The following is an 18,223-nucleotide window of genomic DNA, read 5'->3' as shown; positions in this document are numbered from 1 at the left end:
GGCTCTGACTTAGCCTCTCAAGGGTTGAAAGTGCAACTCTCGCTGACATTAATACAATATCAATCAATGCATTGTTATTAGCCACAAAGCGACTTTCCAGCCAGCAGGTGTTTGAAAGTAACATGCAGAAATCTCAGTTAGTCCAGGGAATAATCATATTTATGAAAGAAGAACAACCTTCTGTTTCTTCTTGTCATATTCTCCATTCGTAGAATTTGCAAAAAGAGGGCCATATATTTTATAATTTTAATCTTTTTTTTTTTTTTTTTTTTTTGTCTGTTGATCTTAGATGTAGGGATAATGGCCACTTGAAGTTAAGATTTCATACTGCATTCCACTTTGGAATGACAAGTATAATGTCTCATACCTGTACAGATGAGAATATACAGAGTTAATCTAACTTTTATCATTATTTTTGAATCTTTTGAAAATATATTATTCCAAAGAATATGGTAGACAAGTGATCTAGACCATAGGATTGTGATAATAGCAGTTGATGAGCACACAGTTAAAAAAATAGCTTCAGAGTTTGTTAGAATATGTTCCATAATGATCTTCTGCATGAAAAACAGTTTCCTCTTATCACTTTCCTCTCCATACTTGAAACAACTTCATCAATATATTTCACTTAGAATTCTTTCATGAACTAAAACATAGCAATAACAGTTAAATTAAATTTGCTTTTAAGAATCATGAGAAAAATTAGACTCCTTATGATCTGTCACCAGTAGTTAACAGTATGCCTACAGCAGGAAGGAGAAAAGTGAAAAGAAGTTAATCTTTCCTGGCACAGAGCCAATACAATTTGAGATCCCTCTTTCACGTGAAAACCTTACCACACTTGAATGGCGTTCAGTTTCAAAAGTGATAAAGTGGTGTTCCTTTTAATACATTTGAATGTAAGGTAAAATGCAATTGAATGTGCTAATGTATAAAATGTTACGGAACTAGGCTAGTCCCTGTAGTTCACTGACAACATGCCACTAACATTGCTTGACACTGTACTGATTTTAACTAGGACTGTTCTTTCAGCACTCGAGTGGTGTGTATTTAGGGGAATAACATTTTTCTACCTAACCTAAACAATAAGTGAAGCTTGAAGACATATTATTTGGAGTGAGATGTTGCTCATACTGACTTTCTTTTGTTTGCATAGCAGTGGGGAAAAGGAGAAAAAATTAGGTTTCAAGGAATTCAGTCAACATCTCAAATTATGTTCTTCCTTTAACTTACAGATTTGAAGCCTCCTAAACTGTAACTCCATCAATCAGCCAATGCATATCAGATTTTCCATGCACTGAAATGCAGACATAAAGTACCTTTTTTAAAAACTGATGCAACAGTACGGCCATCAAACCATCGAAGAATTCTAGAAATATTTTAAGATAAAATTTTATGTGTGGGGCCTTACAAGGTCATGAGAGGACATGCCTGCAGATATTTTTTTTAAATGCTTGACATAATTTATAGCCAGCTACCAAAATTCCTGATGTAATCAGATGTGAATCTGAAAGTTCTAAAATATTACAAGAGAAATTTTTTGACTGGAATATGGGAAATATATATGTATGGGAATTTCCTTCCCATATGCATATTTTTCTTACATAGAATCACTTAAAATTAAATATTAATTAATGAACCAGTTGTCCAAAATTTAAAAAAAGGGCTAATCTTTGGAATATGGTAACAGGTAGTTTGGCGACATTTTGGTAAGGCAATAAATGTTACTAGGTAGGACTTTAGCAGTGTACATGGATAAAGTCAAGAGTGTGCGCAATGTCATTTTTGTGCAATTCTGGGATGTTTTTTTAAGTGAAAATAGATCGACGTATACACGGATGATACCGTGTATGTGCAATTCTTAAAAACGCGGTAAGCAGTTTGTGATTCTGCATTTTCTCCCAATTTCGCACCTAATCTTCGTCATGATTAAGCATTAAAAAAAAATCGTGCCTTTACTTCGTGAAAACAAAATGGCGTCCAAAACAAAAATAGCAGATTGCTGTAGCAGGGTTGGTTGCCAAATTTTCGCCAAAAAATCGCCTAGTTACCATAATCCAAAGATTAACCAAAAAAAAGCACATTTCAAATATATTCCATAAATATTAAGTTTTACCCATAACAATACCTGAAACAATTCGAAATTTTTTATATGAATGATTCCTATTATTGAATAATTATAGATAAGAGGGAAATTATATTGAATAATTAAAGTTATTAAATTTAGTACTCGTTTAGAGTTTATTTCTTACTTTTAAATAGATTATTTACCTTTTTGAGTAACAGAAAAAAAAAAAAAAAAAAAAAACTTTGCTGTGCTGCATACCATACTTTTTATACACACCATGTCATTAAAGGTAAACATATGTTAAAGATTAGTCAATTGATATATTTATTAGGGATATATGAATGAATAACAACAAAAATAAGTAAAAAAAAGCTCATTAAAAATGCAAAATACGACAGGAAATATTTTATATTTAAATAAATTTGAGGTATGGAAACCTGAAAAGTTTCATCTTATTACAGCAGAAATAAACTAATCAATTTAATAACCACATCAAAATTATCTTTCAAATGTTTAGAATAATCAGAATAGGTCTTCATATGTTTTGCTACTCCTACCAATAGAAGCAAAATGTTATTCTTTGATGAAAACAAGAGCAGAATGATCGATTTCCTATTTCTGTTTTGTAATCAAAATAATACAAGAAAATTTTTATTTTGGATTCATCTTATAATAATTCTTCATTCCTCTTTCATCATTCCATATTGATGAATAACTTTTACAAATTTGCTCATAATACAATTGTTACTTGCTATAAAAAAACCTCTTGCATCTTATAGAAAAAGAAGGGGTTAATGTCCTTTTTCTATATATAGTTAGTGAAAATGGATTTAATTCACTGTCGTCGGATAGGAACTTTTTGTACTGGTCATTGTAATGGAATATTACTGGCAACTCGTAACAAATTGTAATTAAGTATCAATTGTAGTACAAATTTTTATTTCAGCCCTTAAAAATATTAAACATGAAATAGTCTCAAAACATTTTATATAATAAACAGATAAACATATGATGACAAATGGATGAAGTCAGGAACTATGAGAAGAGCTTACCTCACCATTACTGTCTCTGATTCTGCGATTGAACTCTTTACCATCAAGTACTAAAAAGTCATCACCCGGCCTAATTATTCCACACTTTAGAGCTATAGATCGAGCAGTATTTACATTATCTCCAGTCACCATACGTACGGTGATTCCAGATTTTTGGCATTTTTTGATAGCATCAGGAACCTTTACAAAGTTACCAATTAAAAAATTTAACAGAGTGCAAAAAGTCACATTTTAAAAGCACAATATTTCTATAACATCCCAAAAATTTAACATTTTTCTTCTAAGAATGCTAAAGAGAGAAACCGTCTTATTTCCTATTGTGAAATTTCTTTTGATAAATTGTAATTTCAAGTGCAAATAAACCAATTTAATTTTGAAATTTTATGGCAGAAATTGAAAAATACATTGACAAAACTTTAAATTCTGATATAATAAAATCAAAGCTCACAAAGGAAACATGTAGATACACTAAAATAGTTAAAATTTAAAAAATACAAAGAACAAAATAGACGCAAGATTAAAATAAATAATTGACCGAATTAACAGCTAACTTGGCAATACTAGTACATTAAATGCTGCTAATAACAAACTTTTCTCAACCTTTATAGCAGAACATTTTAAAACTCTTTCAAGGCCTTTCACATTTCAATGTTGGTACTTATGCATTATCTCTTGAACTGTGAAAGTTGGCTACTATTGAACCCTGAAAGTTGGTGGAGATCCCCCCCCCCAAACTTTACGTTATTCTTTCAAGCAGAATTCTGAGTCATACTTTTATTTGCAGCTCTTACAGTAAAACACTCATCTGTCACTCTCTGCACAATCTACTTAATAGTCAGCACAGTAGAAGAATTAGCCTACATTGTTTTTGAAACTGTGAAAATTGGCTACCATTCAACCATGAAAGTTGGTGGAGATCTCTCAAGGTTATGCTATTCATTAAAGCAGAACTGAGTCACTTTTATTTTCAATTCTTACAAGAAAATACTCATCAGTTACTTTGCACAATTTACTGAATAGTCAGCACAGTAGAAGAATAAGACCTACTTTGTTTTTGTGATCTGTAAGAAAGCTTTTGTGATTTTTTACTATTTTGTTATAGTTTAACTATGCCGACTGCGACAATGAGCACCAACACACATGCACCATTCAGACTGATTTATTGATGAAATAGGGTAGATGGACATAAATCGTGGAGTTGGGATTTTTTCCATTCTTATTTTTTCTCTGTTTATTTTCACTGCCTTAACTAACTGTTTGATTACACTATGCCTACTTTAATTAACTGTTTGATTACTTTGTGCCTACTTTAATTAACTGTTTGATTACATTGTGCCTTCTTTAATTAACTGTTTGATTACATTGTGCCTAATTTTATACATTTATACATTTACTTATATTTGATAAAAATGTAAGTTTAATTTTGCTACATATATGATATTTTATAATAAAGTGTAATAAATAACTATTATTGTATAATAATTGTTTAATTATATTTTATTGTATAACTTTCATCACAAAGAATTCTAATATAATGATTATTATAATTGAATATACTGGTTTTACAACAAATAATTATTATAATAATACCATAGTTTAAAATTATTATGTATCTTTTTTATCTTCAAACTAAAATATACATACATTAATATGCACTGAAAAAAATGAAATATCTTAATAATTAGTTATAATAATTACACAATAATAAATGATTATTATAGTTATTCAATCAATTATATTGTAATAAATGATTATTATATTTCTTTTTGATCTTAGGGCTAAAATCTATTTGCATTATTATAGATAGTTGAAGTTGGGGGAGGGAATAAAACTATTTTAGTTGAAAAGAAAGGATGAAAATAATTTTTGCATAAAAGGTCATACATAATATTGGTAAATATCATGTTAAAACAAGAATGATCAGGGAAGACATTATTCAAATAGGGTAGCTAACTGTTGACTTTTTTTTAACTACAGAAAGTATATTACTAAAAAATATGTTCTATTATTTTTATATTATTATCTACACCGTTCACTTAAATATGTTCCATTATTTTTAGAGATCTTATTTTTAAAAGTAAGCAATGAAATATACACTGTTCACTTAAAACATTTTTGGTTTCCAGTGTAGCAGCTTATCAATGTGAATCTGCACATTTAGTCAGTGAATATGAAATAAAGGTAGAAAAGACAACAGACGATTGGATCATCTGATGACACTGGGACTTTAACCCCCTTCAGTAATAAATTCCCTCTTTCTACAGAAAAGCAAATCCTCATGTGAACTCCTCAACCTGTAGCACGTAATTAATATACCTTCTAGATGATCCTTAGTGTTTTGGCAGAATGGCAGCCAAGGTTTCATTTGACATGGTTAAACTATAGGCCATACAATTTTACAGGAAGCTCTGTTTAGAATACTATGCAAACAAACTTCCCATAGTTGACTATTGCAACTGGTTACTGTTTTGTTGCCTATATCCAAGTGTCCTCTTCTCTATTAAACAAATGAATTTTCTTGACCAGTTACACCTGAACTAGAACCTAGTTACATATGTGATTCTACAGCCTCAAGTTCAATTTTTTTTTTTTCAAAATGAAATAAAATAATACAGCAATAATAGTTAACTTATATCTTTGTCCGTAAAAACAAAAAGTGGCTTATAAAGAATCAACTGAATTTACATCAAACAAAAGTGCAGATGTTATAAGCACATTGTGATGTTACACTTATCCATTAATGATGCTAAATTGCATTGCTTGATGACAGTTTCACAATCAATGGGATTAATACACAAGTACCTTAATATTTTTTGAGCAGCTTGCTGTTAACTGTTTGAAATTTTAGGCCCATTATACTAATTGCAGTTTAATATAAATATATATATATATATATATATTCAAAAAATTAAACATGATACCATATTTATCTACTTTTTCTCAAAGACAGCTAAAAAAGTCTGCAATATAATTACTGTTTGAATCCACCACTTTTTACTGAGAATATGCTGAAAATCTCCACAACATAAAAATAAAAATTATATTACGATTTATTTATACTTCATATTCATTATCTTAATGGATTTGGAATCATAATTAACAGTTTTATAACAAATACACTTTATTTAATTAGTAGATTTGTATCTATTTCACTTTTTAATATTGCTTGCATTTATTAACTGCATCGTTCTTTTTTTTTTCGGGGGGGGGGGTTAGAATTATCATATTTGGGGGGGGGAATTATCATTTATGAAGAGATAGGTGATACTTTCTTTTTCCTGTATAAAATCAAAATATATTTTTTAAATCTGGAAAATAAATATATTTCTATAAACAAGGAGTCTGAATCTAAGACGCCATATACAGTGATTATTGAAAAATAAAGGCCTTAGTTTTCACAAGCAAGTACAATGACACAAAATGTAATTTCATGTAAATGCAGAATTTTTTCCTGCAAAACTATATCATATACAGTAATAAACTTTAAATTAAATACTGTAAAATGTTTTCAAAATTTTTGTTGAAAAATTATTTCAGATAGTTATCAATGACTGTTTAAAAGAAAACATAAAAAAATTGTAAAATCATCATATGTCATAGTATTTATTACATATTGATGAAAATTAATTAATCATGGCATAATGTATCATTAAATACTGGAATGAATACCCAACATATTTTTGAATCAAATTCAAAATTAAAAAAAAAAATACTCTCACATAAAATGATGTAATAAAATAATTTATATTAGCTTATAAATGCTCAAGAAAATTACTGCAAAGAATTATAAACAAATAAAATAATGAACTTGAAAAAAATTAAACTCGGACTCTGTGCCACAGTTGATATGATATGTCCTAGTGAAATTAGCATTTATATACTAAAAAATTCATCTCAAGTTTCCAAAGAAATGAAAAAATAATTGGATTTTCTTTATAAACATTTTATAATAAAGTTAAAATGTGAAAATGTCTAAAAATTAGACATACTTACTTCAGGTCGCACAGGATCCTCAATTCCTACAATGCAGAGGCAAGTCAAATCTGAAATAATATTATCTTCATCTTCCCAATCAACTTCACCATCTATCTGAAATTGATTATGTGCTTGAGGAATGAAAACATAATCCTTATAAGCAATGGCAATGGTTCTCAGTCCATCACAAGCCATAGGCTCAATGATAGTTTTTACAAGTCTGTCTTGATCCTCTTTAGTAAACCTTTCTAATTTACCATCTCTACCAAATATAAAATTACACCTACAAAAAAAAAGGGGGGAACGTTGATTAAAAATTATCATGCATAAAAACAACACAAAACCGAATATCACACATAGAAAATAATGAATAAGCATTCGTATTAGCAAAACCATTTAAAATTCTATTTTATTTCCTACTGTTCAAATTAAAAAATAAAATACAGATTTTTTTTTAAATCTAAAATTAGAATCTTTTTCATGTATGTACAAAAAGGTAATTGTTTATCAAATAAATAACTCAAATAATTAAGTGTCATGCTCCCAAATAAATTGTTCCCAAGTAATATTCATAAGCTGAAATCTCTCAAAGAACTAAACTATAAGTGAATATACATTATTGACATAAACAATGAGACTGAATAATAATATGCAATTACATAATTAAATTTCTGTTATTGAAAATATCATCAGAAAAAAGGGGAACTTTATCATGTTATTAAAGTAAAAAAATTAACTTTTTATTTTCCTGCCTTGAATGTCAGTGAAATTTTATTAATCACTTGTACTACAAAACCATTATAAATATCTGTACAGTATTATTTTATGCATCAGATACCAGAAACATTTATTATTTTTTTATAGTATTACACTTTTTCCTTCTGAGATTTTCAGCAAGTTATTAAAATCCTTTTATTGGATCTTCCCATATGCTATTTTGCTATTTGCAAGCAGAATTTTCAAAGATTTGAAATACTGATATATCATTTTCAGAACACAACTTTCTTTGAATCTCCCTTCCCCCCAAAAAATATTACTAGCCTATACATATTTACACAAATTATACATCATGTAAAAGGCCACAAAATGGTTTAGTAAAGGTCACAAATTCCTTAAAATGTATTTACTGAGATGCACAATTAAGTATGGACAAAATATCACACTTACACTAAGTCATGAATAAGTATAAATTTTTAGGCAATATTTTGTTACTGCTCATTTGTTTGGATCATAACTTTTTTTGCACAGCATCAACAACAGAAGATGTTGTACGATATAAAGATCTGTTATAAAGTTCATGAGAAGGCATAAATGGGAAAGGGTTTACAACGATCTTACTCGTTTTTCAATAACATGTCAGAAATGCAGAGGCAAGGTGAAATCAAGTAAGTTTCAAAGATATCACAAAGTTTACGTTAGTATTGTGTTTATCAAAGCATTCATCGTTACACTTGAAGAATTTATTTTAAAAGGCTAGCATTTTATGGATATAGCTATAGTAAGGAAAATTACATATGGACTAACAAACAGTCAAAGATAGAAATGAAATGTTCCTCATTATATATCAGAGGCTCCATCTAATGTACCACATTGTACAACTGCACTATTCAAGTTCATATTAACTTATAAAATGGATAGACAATACATGCTGCTGGCAACAAACTTAGAAATCTATATAGTACAATGAGTGATTGTTCAAAACAGCATACTTTTCAACTTCTACTTTCTACTCTCCATGTTGTTTTACTAGATGATTCCTTTATACTGTTAGATTCTTATCAAGAAATATAACTCATGAATTATTTGTTTACATAGCTTGATTTCATAAAACAATTAGATGCACAGTAATATAATATATTATTAACAGTTGTCCAATTTTATTTTTCTAATGGATGATCAATTATCTAACTAAAAGCAATGATTTTCCTAGCAAGACAGTTGAATTAGCATTAATTTCAGGAATAATAACATTAAACAATTTAACGGGATTTGCTGCTTTGTAATCTAGCTTCATGATATATGAATTCATAACAACCCTCTACTTATCATTAGATGAAACTTCAGATTCTTATATGAATTATTTAATCTGTTAAGCAAATGATTATTTATTAACCAATAAAAAAGTATAGCTTTATATGATTTATTCCCCAAAATACAGAGAATAAATTGTGTGAAATAACAAATGAGCCTGATCTCCCTTCAGAGTTCACAATATGGACCGGGAGGAGGGGGTGGGGGCTAGCATCTACTTTGTGGGACATTCTCCAACAAAATTCAAATATACGGAGTAGAACTAGTAAATTTGATGATAGCTGCATTCAGATGTTAAGTAAATGCTATAATAAGAAGCAATTGATAAGAAATTATTGAAATTTCTATAATTATTATTTTCACTCACTTGAAATTAAATATCTTAGAGTTACAGATTTTCTAAGTTTAAAGATAAAATTTGATAGAGCTTACAAGCATATTTTGGAAGAAATAATTGATATTTTCCCAACTGGCGATCTAGTGAATTTCATTAGTTAATCAGTTTTATACTAGATGGTGCCACCTCTTTTTCAAACCCCCCTTTATTTGTAATGTTTATGCCTATTGTTTCTTTCATATGCAATTTTTCCGTTGAATTCCCAGAGAGTTTTAAAAATGATGTCTTCAAATCTTTGTTAATAATTTACTCTTAAATAAATTTCATGTTTACATTACACAGATTTGAAATAAGAGGCAAATGAAGTAACTATTATCTTATGCAGTAACCATGTTTAATTTATCTCTCTTTTTTTATTACCCTGCTTACAATAAATTGTTTGTAACTAGGTTTTGAAACAACTAAATATAGCAATACAAAATCTGTATTTTGTCTTCCTTCCTATCTATTTCATTCACTATATGCGTGAAATTCTTGATATAATCCATATCCATAACATTTAGGGACTCGCTTCTAGCTATATTAATATCGAGTAATTCATTGAAATTTTTAAACCAGCTAGTTTAATTTTTCTAAAAAAATATTTCAACCTTTATAAAATTCTGCATACATATACAACATTTTATTTATTATCACCATCACACATAATAAGTAAATAAAATTCATTTTATAAAGTACTAAACACATTTCTCTTTTAATCGTAGTATTCTTAAGAAAAAGAGATGCAATATAAATACTTAGAACCACTCGGAGTCAATGTTCCTCATTTCCCCATGCATTGGTCAAATATACATGTACTTTAAAATTCCTTAAAATAAATTCAAAACCAAACACAGATGACTACTACTGTCATTAGTACATGTTTATTCTCACATTTTTAATGGAGTGTATTCAGAGCAAATTTCTTCTTGACAACTAGAATTATATTAACAGAGCATGGCTATCAGAAAGAGTTGCTCTTCTCTCTTTAAAGCTATACTTTTCTGTTAAAATTTCCTTTCATATCCTTATACCGTTTCTAGAATTCTTGCTATTCTTCTTAATGGTGCTTTAAATGTTTCATCTCTTTCATTTGACTGCTGCAAAAAAGAACAGTTTTTGTATCTATCATCCCTTGAAATAGCACATTATATGCATAACCATGGCTTAAAATCAGATGGAGATTGGATGAACTACTTCTCAGCGATTCCAGCTGGAGCCGTAAATAAAATGAGGTTCGATAACTTATTTTTTATTTAACTATTTATAATTATTTCTACTGAACCAACTGAGGAGGAGAAAAAAACCTTCCATTAATATTAGAAGAAAATGATATTTTATGCTTCAAAATCGAGTTCAAAGAACTTAACCTAACAATGATTATAGATGGTGGTGTTGTATTTAATTATGGCAAAGCACACTAAGGTTATCTGCCTAAGGGAAGGGATGCCTTCATGGAGGACTTTCTATGGGAAACTGGCTCGTATACACGTTACACATGGAGAAAACCACGAAAACACCCATGCAGCCTGCCCGTTCACGGATTCGAACCTCGGACCAAACTACCAGTGTTCAGCGACTTTACTGCTCGGCCGCTGGTGAGCCTTGATTATACATGGAGATCAAGGGGGGAAAAGTTTCCATATATAAATGCAGCATAAACACAGTTAAGTAAAGTAGATTGCCTATGGAAGAATACGAAAATAATCTCTAACACTTAGGAAATTCCACTCAATGTTTTGTACAGAAAAGTGTTAACACGAAAACAATTATACTGAAGACACTTATCATCTAAAGCTAAAGAAACCTACAAAGTTTAATTGCTTGATTTATACTAAACACAATTTTTTTATCTGATATGGTACATTTAATAACGATAAAGTGTAAAACTGGGCAATAAAAAAAGGTAACCTCAGTTTGGGCATAGATTTTGAATAATATTTCATTGGTTTCAAGGGCAGTCAGACTTCCTTAAAAGCAAAAAAAATTTAGTACATCTATTAACATAAATTTTAAAAATTGGTATTCATACACAGCCTGAATTGCACAAACCTTCTGGATGATATTTTTTATACAATTCTTTTCTTCTCTTAAGTAAAGGGACCTACCTATGTCTGATCACCTTCAAAACTGATAAAGTTTTATTTAAAATGTATGCTATATAAAGGTTTTTTTTTTTTTTTTTTTTTTTTTTTTTTTTGCCTACTTAAAGATTTTATGTTGATATGTTTCTCTTCCATTTAATGTGCTACAATGGCTTTGTTCTTTCAAGCAACATACTAAAAATAAATAGAAAAATCTTTTTACTACAGTTTACTTTGCTACAGAACATGTTTTTTACAGTTATATAATGGTATATTCAGAATATTATTAGTATCCATCTTTGCATTTGGCCTTTAAAGAAATTATGTTTTAGTTCTGGTTTCACCAACAGATGGTGCCACTTGCTTATTCTAATCCAGGCTTTCTTATCTTATCCAATCATTATTTCCTATCTTGATCATTTGCGGTTTTGCAGCTGAGGATGTTGGTTCGGTAAAGCCATCAAAACTAGTCCTGTGAAAATTTTGAAAATATAACGCTGATTTTTGTTGTTTGGCTTCTGAATTAGTATTTATTCGGCATGTTATTGTGTCTTAATTATTATTAGTATATTAGAAAATATTTTAGCTCTAGTAGTACAATTCTTGAAGTATATTGCAAAATACTGTCAACAAAAGGAAAAAACAAATCTTTAACAGTACCCAAAACTCCTCAGTAAATCATTGATAGATATATTAAGTAATAAAAAATGTGTAGAGTCATTAGGTTATTTTGAGGCCGAAGAGATTAAAAATTAGAAAACGCCTTTGTCGGGAATCGAACCACGGACCTCTGGAATACCGGCCCAGCGTGCAGAACCACTACACCACAAAGGACGTTAGGAAAGTGGGAGAAATACCTTATAAATGTTCCACTGAATTTTAAATTTACAGTAATTTTTTTAATTTCTGTAACAAAGCAGTATTAACTATAAATATATTTTTTTTTCTAAGCATGAACATTAATGAGAATTAAGTCACTGGTTTTGATTAAAAGGAAATATTCAGTTAACTACAAAAAGAGGTCACAAGGACTAATAAAGTATTGTAAACAATATTTACCTTTTTAAAACCATTTCTGAGGCTCCTTTTGTAAAAACCCTAAAGCCCCCTTCAATTGGAATCACAGTACTCATAGATTTTCTCACTGAATTAAATGTATAAACTTTATGAAGCTTTTCTTCTGGTATATCATCTCTGACTGTTTGATAATCCTTTCCCAAATCAAGAACGAAAGAAAGGAGAGAACATTCAGTCTTGTTGCCCACTTGTTTTGGAAGATCACCAGGATTGTCAGGAGGCTAAAGAAAATTATATTATAATGGAAATGAAATATACTACTGGAGAGGCTGAATGAAATGTAACTGTTTAGTCATTAAGCAAGTTAATCGAGAAATTTATTTTATTTCTTAAAATAGTTCACATTAATTTTTTCCCTCAATCAAAATCTTTATAGCATTACCAAAAAAAAAAAAAAAAAAAAAAAAAAGTATTTTAACTGAATTTCAAAGATTGCAGTTGCTTAGTTATATAATAAATATATTGTTCAAAGCCTTTAAATTCATTTGTACAGAAAGCAAATTTCCACAGAAAAAAAAAATCGTCCATCTCATTTTGAAGAAATAAATACTTTGGAGATTACAAGATACTTCGGAAATGACATAGCTAATAATTTAAATATTCAAATGTTAAATTTATATTTTATAAAATCTTAAATATTTTAAATAAATAAATACTTTGGAGATTACAAGATATTTCGGAAATAACATAGCTAATAATTTAAATAATCAAATGTTAAATTTATATTTTATAAAATCTTAAATATGTTATAAAAACAACAGAAATGATTCTATGTATAAACAGAAATAATAAATTTTCAAGTAACTTTCATTTCAAGCACAGTAGTTTATTAACTGAACAAAGCATGAAAGCAAAAAAAAAAATTTCCATTCATATTAACTTATTACATTTCTCAAAACATTAATTTATTGCTAAAAACAAGCTGTTAATTACAAAGGAAAAAACATTTACAAAATTATTATACAGTGAGAATCCTTTACAGAACAAAATTTGGTTTAAAGTATGAACAAGTATTCACACAAAGTTTGAATTTCACAGATTTGCTTAATATAGCTAATGCAATCATAATCTGATTACATTTTTTATAAATACTAAAATTTAAGGTCTTTAAAAATATGATAGTAGCATATTAATTTATATATAATAAAAATATGCTAGTGGCATATTAATTTATATATAATAAAATACGCTAGTAGTATACTTTTATTGGTAAGCAAAAGGATATATAAAAAATAGTAATTATTCTCTAAAACATAACAGAAAGAAATATTCATTAACAGTGGTCTCTCATATTCAGTCATAAGATTTCTCTCAATCCTATCCCCCACTTTCTTAGAAAAAAAAAAAAATTTTTTTTTTCTTTTAATTTTGGGACATAAAATGAAAGGCTCTTAATATTATGCTTCTCAGTAATATCTATCCTGCTTAAAAGACCAATCACAGCTCTTTGAAATAGTGTTTGCATCACAAAATGTGCAGGCAAATTTCAGCCAATGAAGTTAATACTTAGTATTTTTAAAGATCAATACTTCCTTCTTTTGAGGCAAAAAAATTATTAAAACTGAAATAATGACAAAATGATACTGAGAAGTTAAAAAATAGTATTCTAGAAGCTATACAGATTGCTCATAAAAGCTGGGATGTTATTGGGAGATTGAAAAAACAATTTTTATTAAGTAGGATTGGAGTCAAGGGGATAAGTGCAAGAATAAGATGTCAAGTTAATGGCGTGGCACAATACTGCTCCAATAGACTTTAAGTAAAATGATATTCATGTGTTAAAATTCACTGAGTAAAAATAAAATAGGCAATACGAAACAGAGTGCTACATTTAAAGAATTGCTACTGAAACTATACCACAGGAAGACTTTTTAATGCACCAAAATTGTTGATTAGAGGATAGGCAATATTGCCAAAAAATGTGAAATAGAGTAGAGAAGTACAAAAGATTTTTTCAAAAGGTCTTTAGACAAAGGTAAAAGAAATGGAAAACATATACATAAAATAGAAATTTTTGCATTTTTTGAAGTTTGCCATGTTTAAAACTGAGTCCAAATACCTCCTCAATTTATTAATAATTTTTGTTAATTCTTTGGAAACCATTAAATCAGAATTTAATTATTTTATTTATTAATAAAACTTTTTTATCAATAATTAGAAATCTTAATGATTTGCCATCAATTTTTTTCCTTCCAGGGGGTGTTTTGAATAGACAAAAATTGTTTCTCCAAGAATAATCTTTATTACTTTCTTAGAAATACCTAAATCAGTAACATAAATTTCTAATTACAATTATTTTAGTCATTAACAATATTGTCTAACAATACTCAATTCCTGTGATTTGCAGATTAAAATAAATAACAAAGTAAGATAATAAGTAATATATAAATATACATCAAAATGTAGTTTTAAAAGTGTTGTCATTCAAATGGCTACAGAATATTGAATCTAATGATTCAAAATTTGGATATAAAACCTCATAAAATTAATTAACAGCTGCACATTTTTATTTTGAAAAAAAAATTATTTCATTTCTATTTTTTAAAAGGAACAAATTTCTTTTGGACTGATAGCTTCGCAAAATTTTCAGGAAACAACATTTTCAGGAGTTAATTTAAAAATCAAAAAGGGTTCTATTTTTTAAAATTAGAAAAACAAGAACCTTATTTTGGCACTGTATTTATTTATTTATTTATTTTTAATATATTAGTTTAGTTCAGTTTCATCCATATATTTATTTTCTGCAATAAGTCCACATTTTCAAAAAAGTATTTGCTTTATATTTCTTTTTGAACACCTATGGAATGCAGTTTGAATTTACTACAATTAGAAAAGCAGCTCTTAACTTGGATCCATATTCATCTCCAAGCAGCTCTTAACTTGGATCCATATTCATCTCATAATCAGTTGGATCTCATAAAATAATTACAGATTCTACTTAGCATATGTTAAATGAATGAATTAACAGTTTAATCTCTATAAAATAAATTTAGACTGATAGAAAACAGAAACTTACATACCATGACTCGTGATGTATATGCACTATTTATAGCTATTCCAGTTACTAATAAATCACCTACATTTGAAGGTAAATTTTCAAACTTAGGTGGCACTTTAAAATGAGTACCTGAAAAAAGTAAATTTTCTTGTAAAAGCAACCGTATATACATAATATATTATGCACATTAATATTAAAATTTGCAACATTTATAAATTTATTAAAAATTTTATGATAATATAGATTAGTGTTCAAAGTTAAGAGAAGTTTCACATTTGGTCGATTATATCCACAACTTACAAACAGATTTTAATGAAATTTGGTATGGAAATTTATGTTAATATAATAATTAAATATATATATATATATATAATAATGCAACAATTAAAGTTCACACACATGATCATATGTGCATACCATAATGGGCAGAGATGGACTAAAATTGAGGTTGTAAGAAAGAACAAATAAGGAGGCTAACACAGAATATGCTCTTTTCTCATACAACTCTCGTAACATTACTTTGATAGTGGAAAGGTTGCAATTTATGAATGCCTGTCACAGCCAATCTTACTACTTCAGCAATGCTGTTTTCAGTTTTTGGAATGTTCTGAAAGGGGAAAGGTAACTTGCATTATCTTCTGAATGGCAATCCAGACATGTTGTACAACAGGGGTGGCCAAACAATCAGTCATGAAGCCCATTATGGTCAATCAGATGCAATGTTAAAAAACAGAAACTGATTACACAGCATGATAAATAGAGAACCAAGTTTTTAATTACAATTAGAGTAGCATTAAGGCATTTTGTTAACAATGTGCTAGCTCAGAGATGTAAATGACTCTGCAACTATTATTATAGAAAAGAGCCTCTAATTTTTTCGGTACAGAACTCTGGCAATATAGATATTTTGATAGTATAGGCTAACATCAGCATGAATTTTATCATGCTATTTCCGGCATCTCAAGTAATCCTCAGGTGGGAAAACCATGCATAAATAACCACAGAGACTTTCCCTTAAGAAAAATCCTTAATTAAAGAGAAACATGAGGCCCTAGCCTCTTGAATTGATAAAGAACTGGTAGCCAAGGTAGAAAGAGCAACATCCAAGAGCCACTGAGGTGGTGCCAACTGTTGAGGCGAATCAACATCCAAGAGGTAGCAGAAAGCCTGAATTCGTAAATTCCATACCTAGGAGAGGCAGCTTTACTTAACATTATTGAAGTAAAATTGAATTAATTTACAGTTCAACTTTTGACTTAACTTATCAAATAACCTCTGCAAGAAATCAAATATTCTTGAATAATCATTGCAAGAATAATCCTTCCTTCATTTAAAAATAAAGTCCTTCGTTTGTATTTTTGCATTCGTCTGCTACCATGATGATTTCTTTAATGAAGGATCTTGCATTAGCAATCATCAACAGCTTGAATATTTCTTTTGCAGGAGAAGAATCATCAGGAGATGGTTACTGCATTTGCATTCTATGGTTTTCAGAGCTGGGATTCTCATAGATTCGTATTTTTCAATAATTAAAACCTTCTTTTGGGATTTGTGGTTGGGGGGCATCTGGATGTTTTGTGACCTTTCAGAAGTCTGATTGAAGCAGGTAATTTAAGACATCCACGAAAATTCAATGGATGGTATTGTAAGCATATAAAACAGGTGGTTTTTTTCATTACTTTTGAGTTTATATGTGTAAGCTAAATGCTCGCCTGAGCAACTTAGGTACTTAGGTTTGCTGAAGCATGCTGATTGACCAGAGTTTTAAACTAAATTTAAATAAATTATTAATATAGAAGTAAATTATTATTTTGTCTGGTGTAAAATAGGACACAGTCTTCGATAACCAGATGGTTAAATTTATATGTATATATGCTTGTTTGATGTCACTGCACAACATTTCTCGAGCTAGTATTACTATTTTGCTCAACAAAATAGAGTTAGATTTATCCACTTTTGGAGCAAACAAGCAAGCATATTGCTTATAATCATTGAATTTGTCAAAATTTATAAATTGCATTAAACATAATGACCATGTTGATTTTCAGTTTTTATCTGTTTATGATAATATTAACCTTTATTTTAAAATTTATTGTAGTGTTTTGCATGAAATTTTTTACTACAAAAATTTAATTTCAAGGTACCTTTAAAAAAAGAGTAGAAATCCAAACAAATCGATACCTTATCACTTCAATGAAGAGTGGGAGCATGATTACTTTTTTGAAAAGGTTAATAATAAATGCTGTTGTTTAATATGTCATACCTTGTAAGATGGCTAAGAAAAGGTAAGTTTTTACAGCGATTTCGTTATTTATTGCTTGAAATAATAGATTTTCTTAACAAGCAAGGTGAAAAAGATTAAATGTTAAATGATGAAACTTACGATTTCAGCATTCTTTACTGATTTCACTTGTATATTAAGTCAATTAAATTCAGAGTTACAAGGTAAGAATAAAACAATTGAAATGATAAGCTGCAGATGCATTTAAAATAAAATCAGTTTTGCTAATTGAAAATCTGCAGCAAAACATTTTAAATAAATCATTTTCCTAACATGGCGGA

General features: G+C 28.8%; 1 protein-coding gene across 13 annotated transcripts in view; it reads right to left on the bottom strand.

The window, feature by feature from the left end:
- The window catches only part of LOC118194695 (plasma membrane calcium-transporting ATPase 2-like), a 472,379-nt gene that overhangs the window by 64,769 nt on the left and 389,387 nt on the right, over positions 1–18,223 (bottom strand). For all 13 annotated transcript variants that reach the window (XM_035365870.2, XM_085812726.1, XM_085812727.1 and 10 more), the window contains 4 exons: positions 15,684–15,790; positions 12,646–12,884; positions 7,114–7,378; positions 3,121–3,300 (listed from right to left, as the gene is read on the bottom strand). In XM_035365870.2, the coding sequence (XP_035221761.1) occupies positions 3,121–3,300; positions 7,114–7,378; positions 12,646–12,884; positions 15,684–15,790 (791 nt within the window). The remainder of the gene's footprint in view (positions 1–3,120; positions 3,301–7,113; positions 7,379–12,645; positions 12,885–15,683; positions 15,791–18,223) is intronic.

The sequence above is a fragment of the Stegodyphus dumicola genome, chromosome 3 (genome assembly GCF_044657685.1).
Source record: "Stegodyphus dumicola isolate Sdum_Otavi_A_Nest chromosome 3, ASM4465768v1".
NCBI lineage: Eukaryota > Metazoa > Arthropoda > Arachnida > Araneae > Eresidae > Stegodyphus > Stegodyphus dumicola.
Note: the sequence above shows the minus strand (reverse complement) of the source record. Positions and strands in the feature narration are given on the sequence as shown.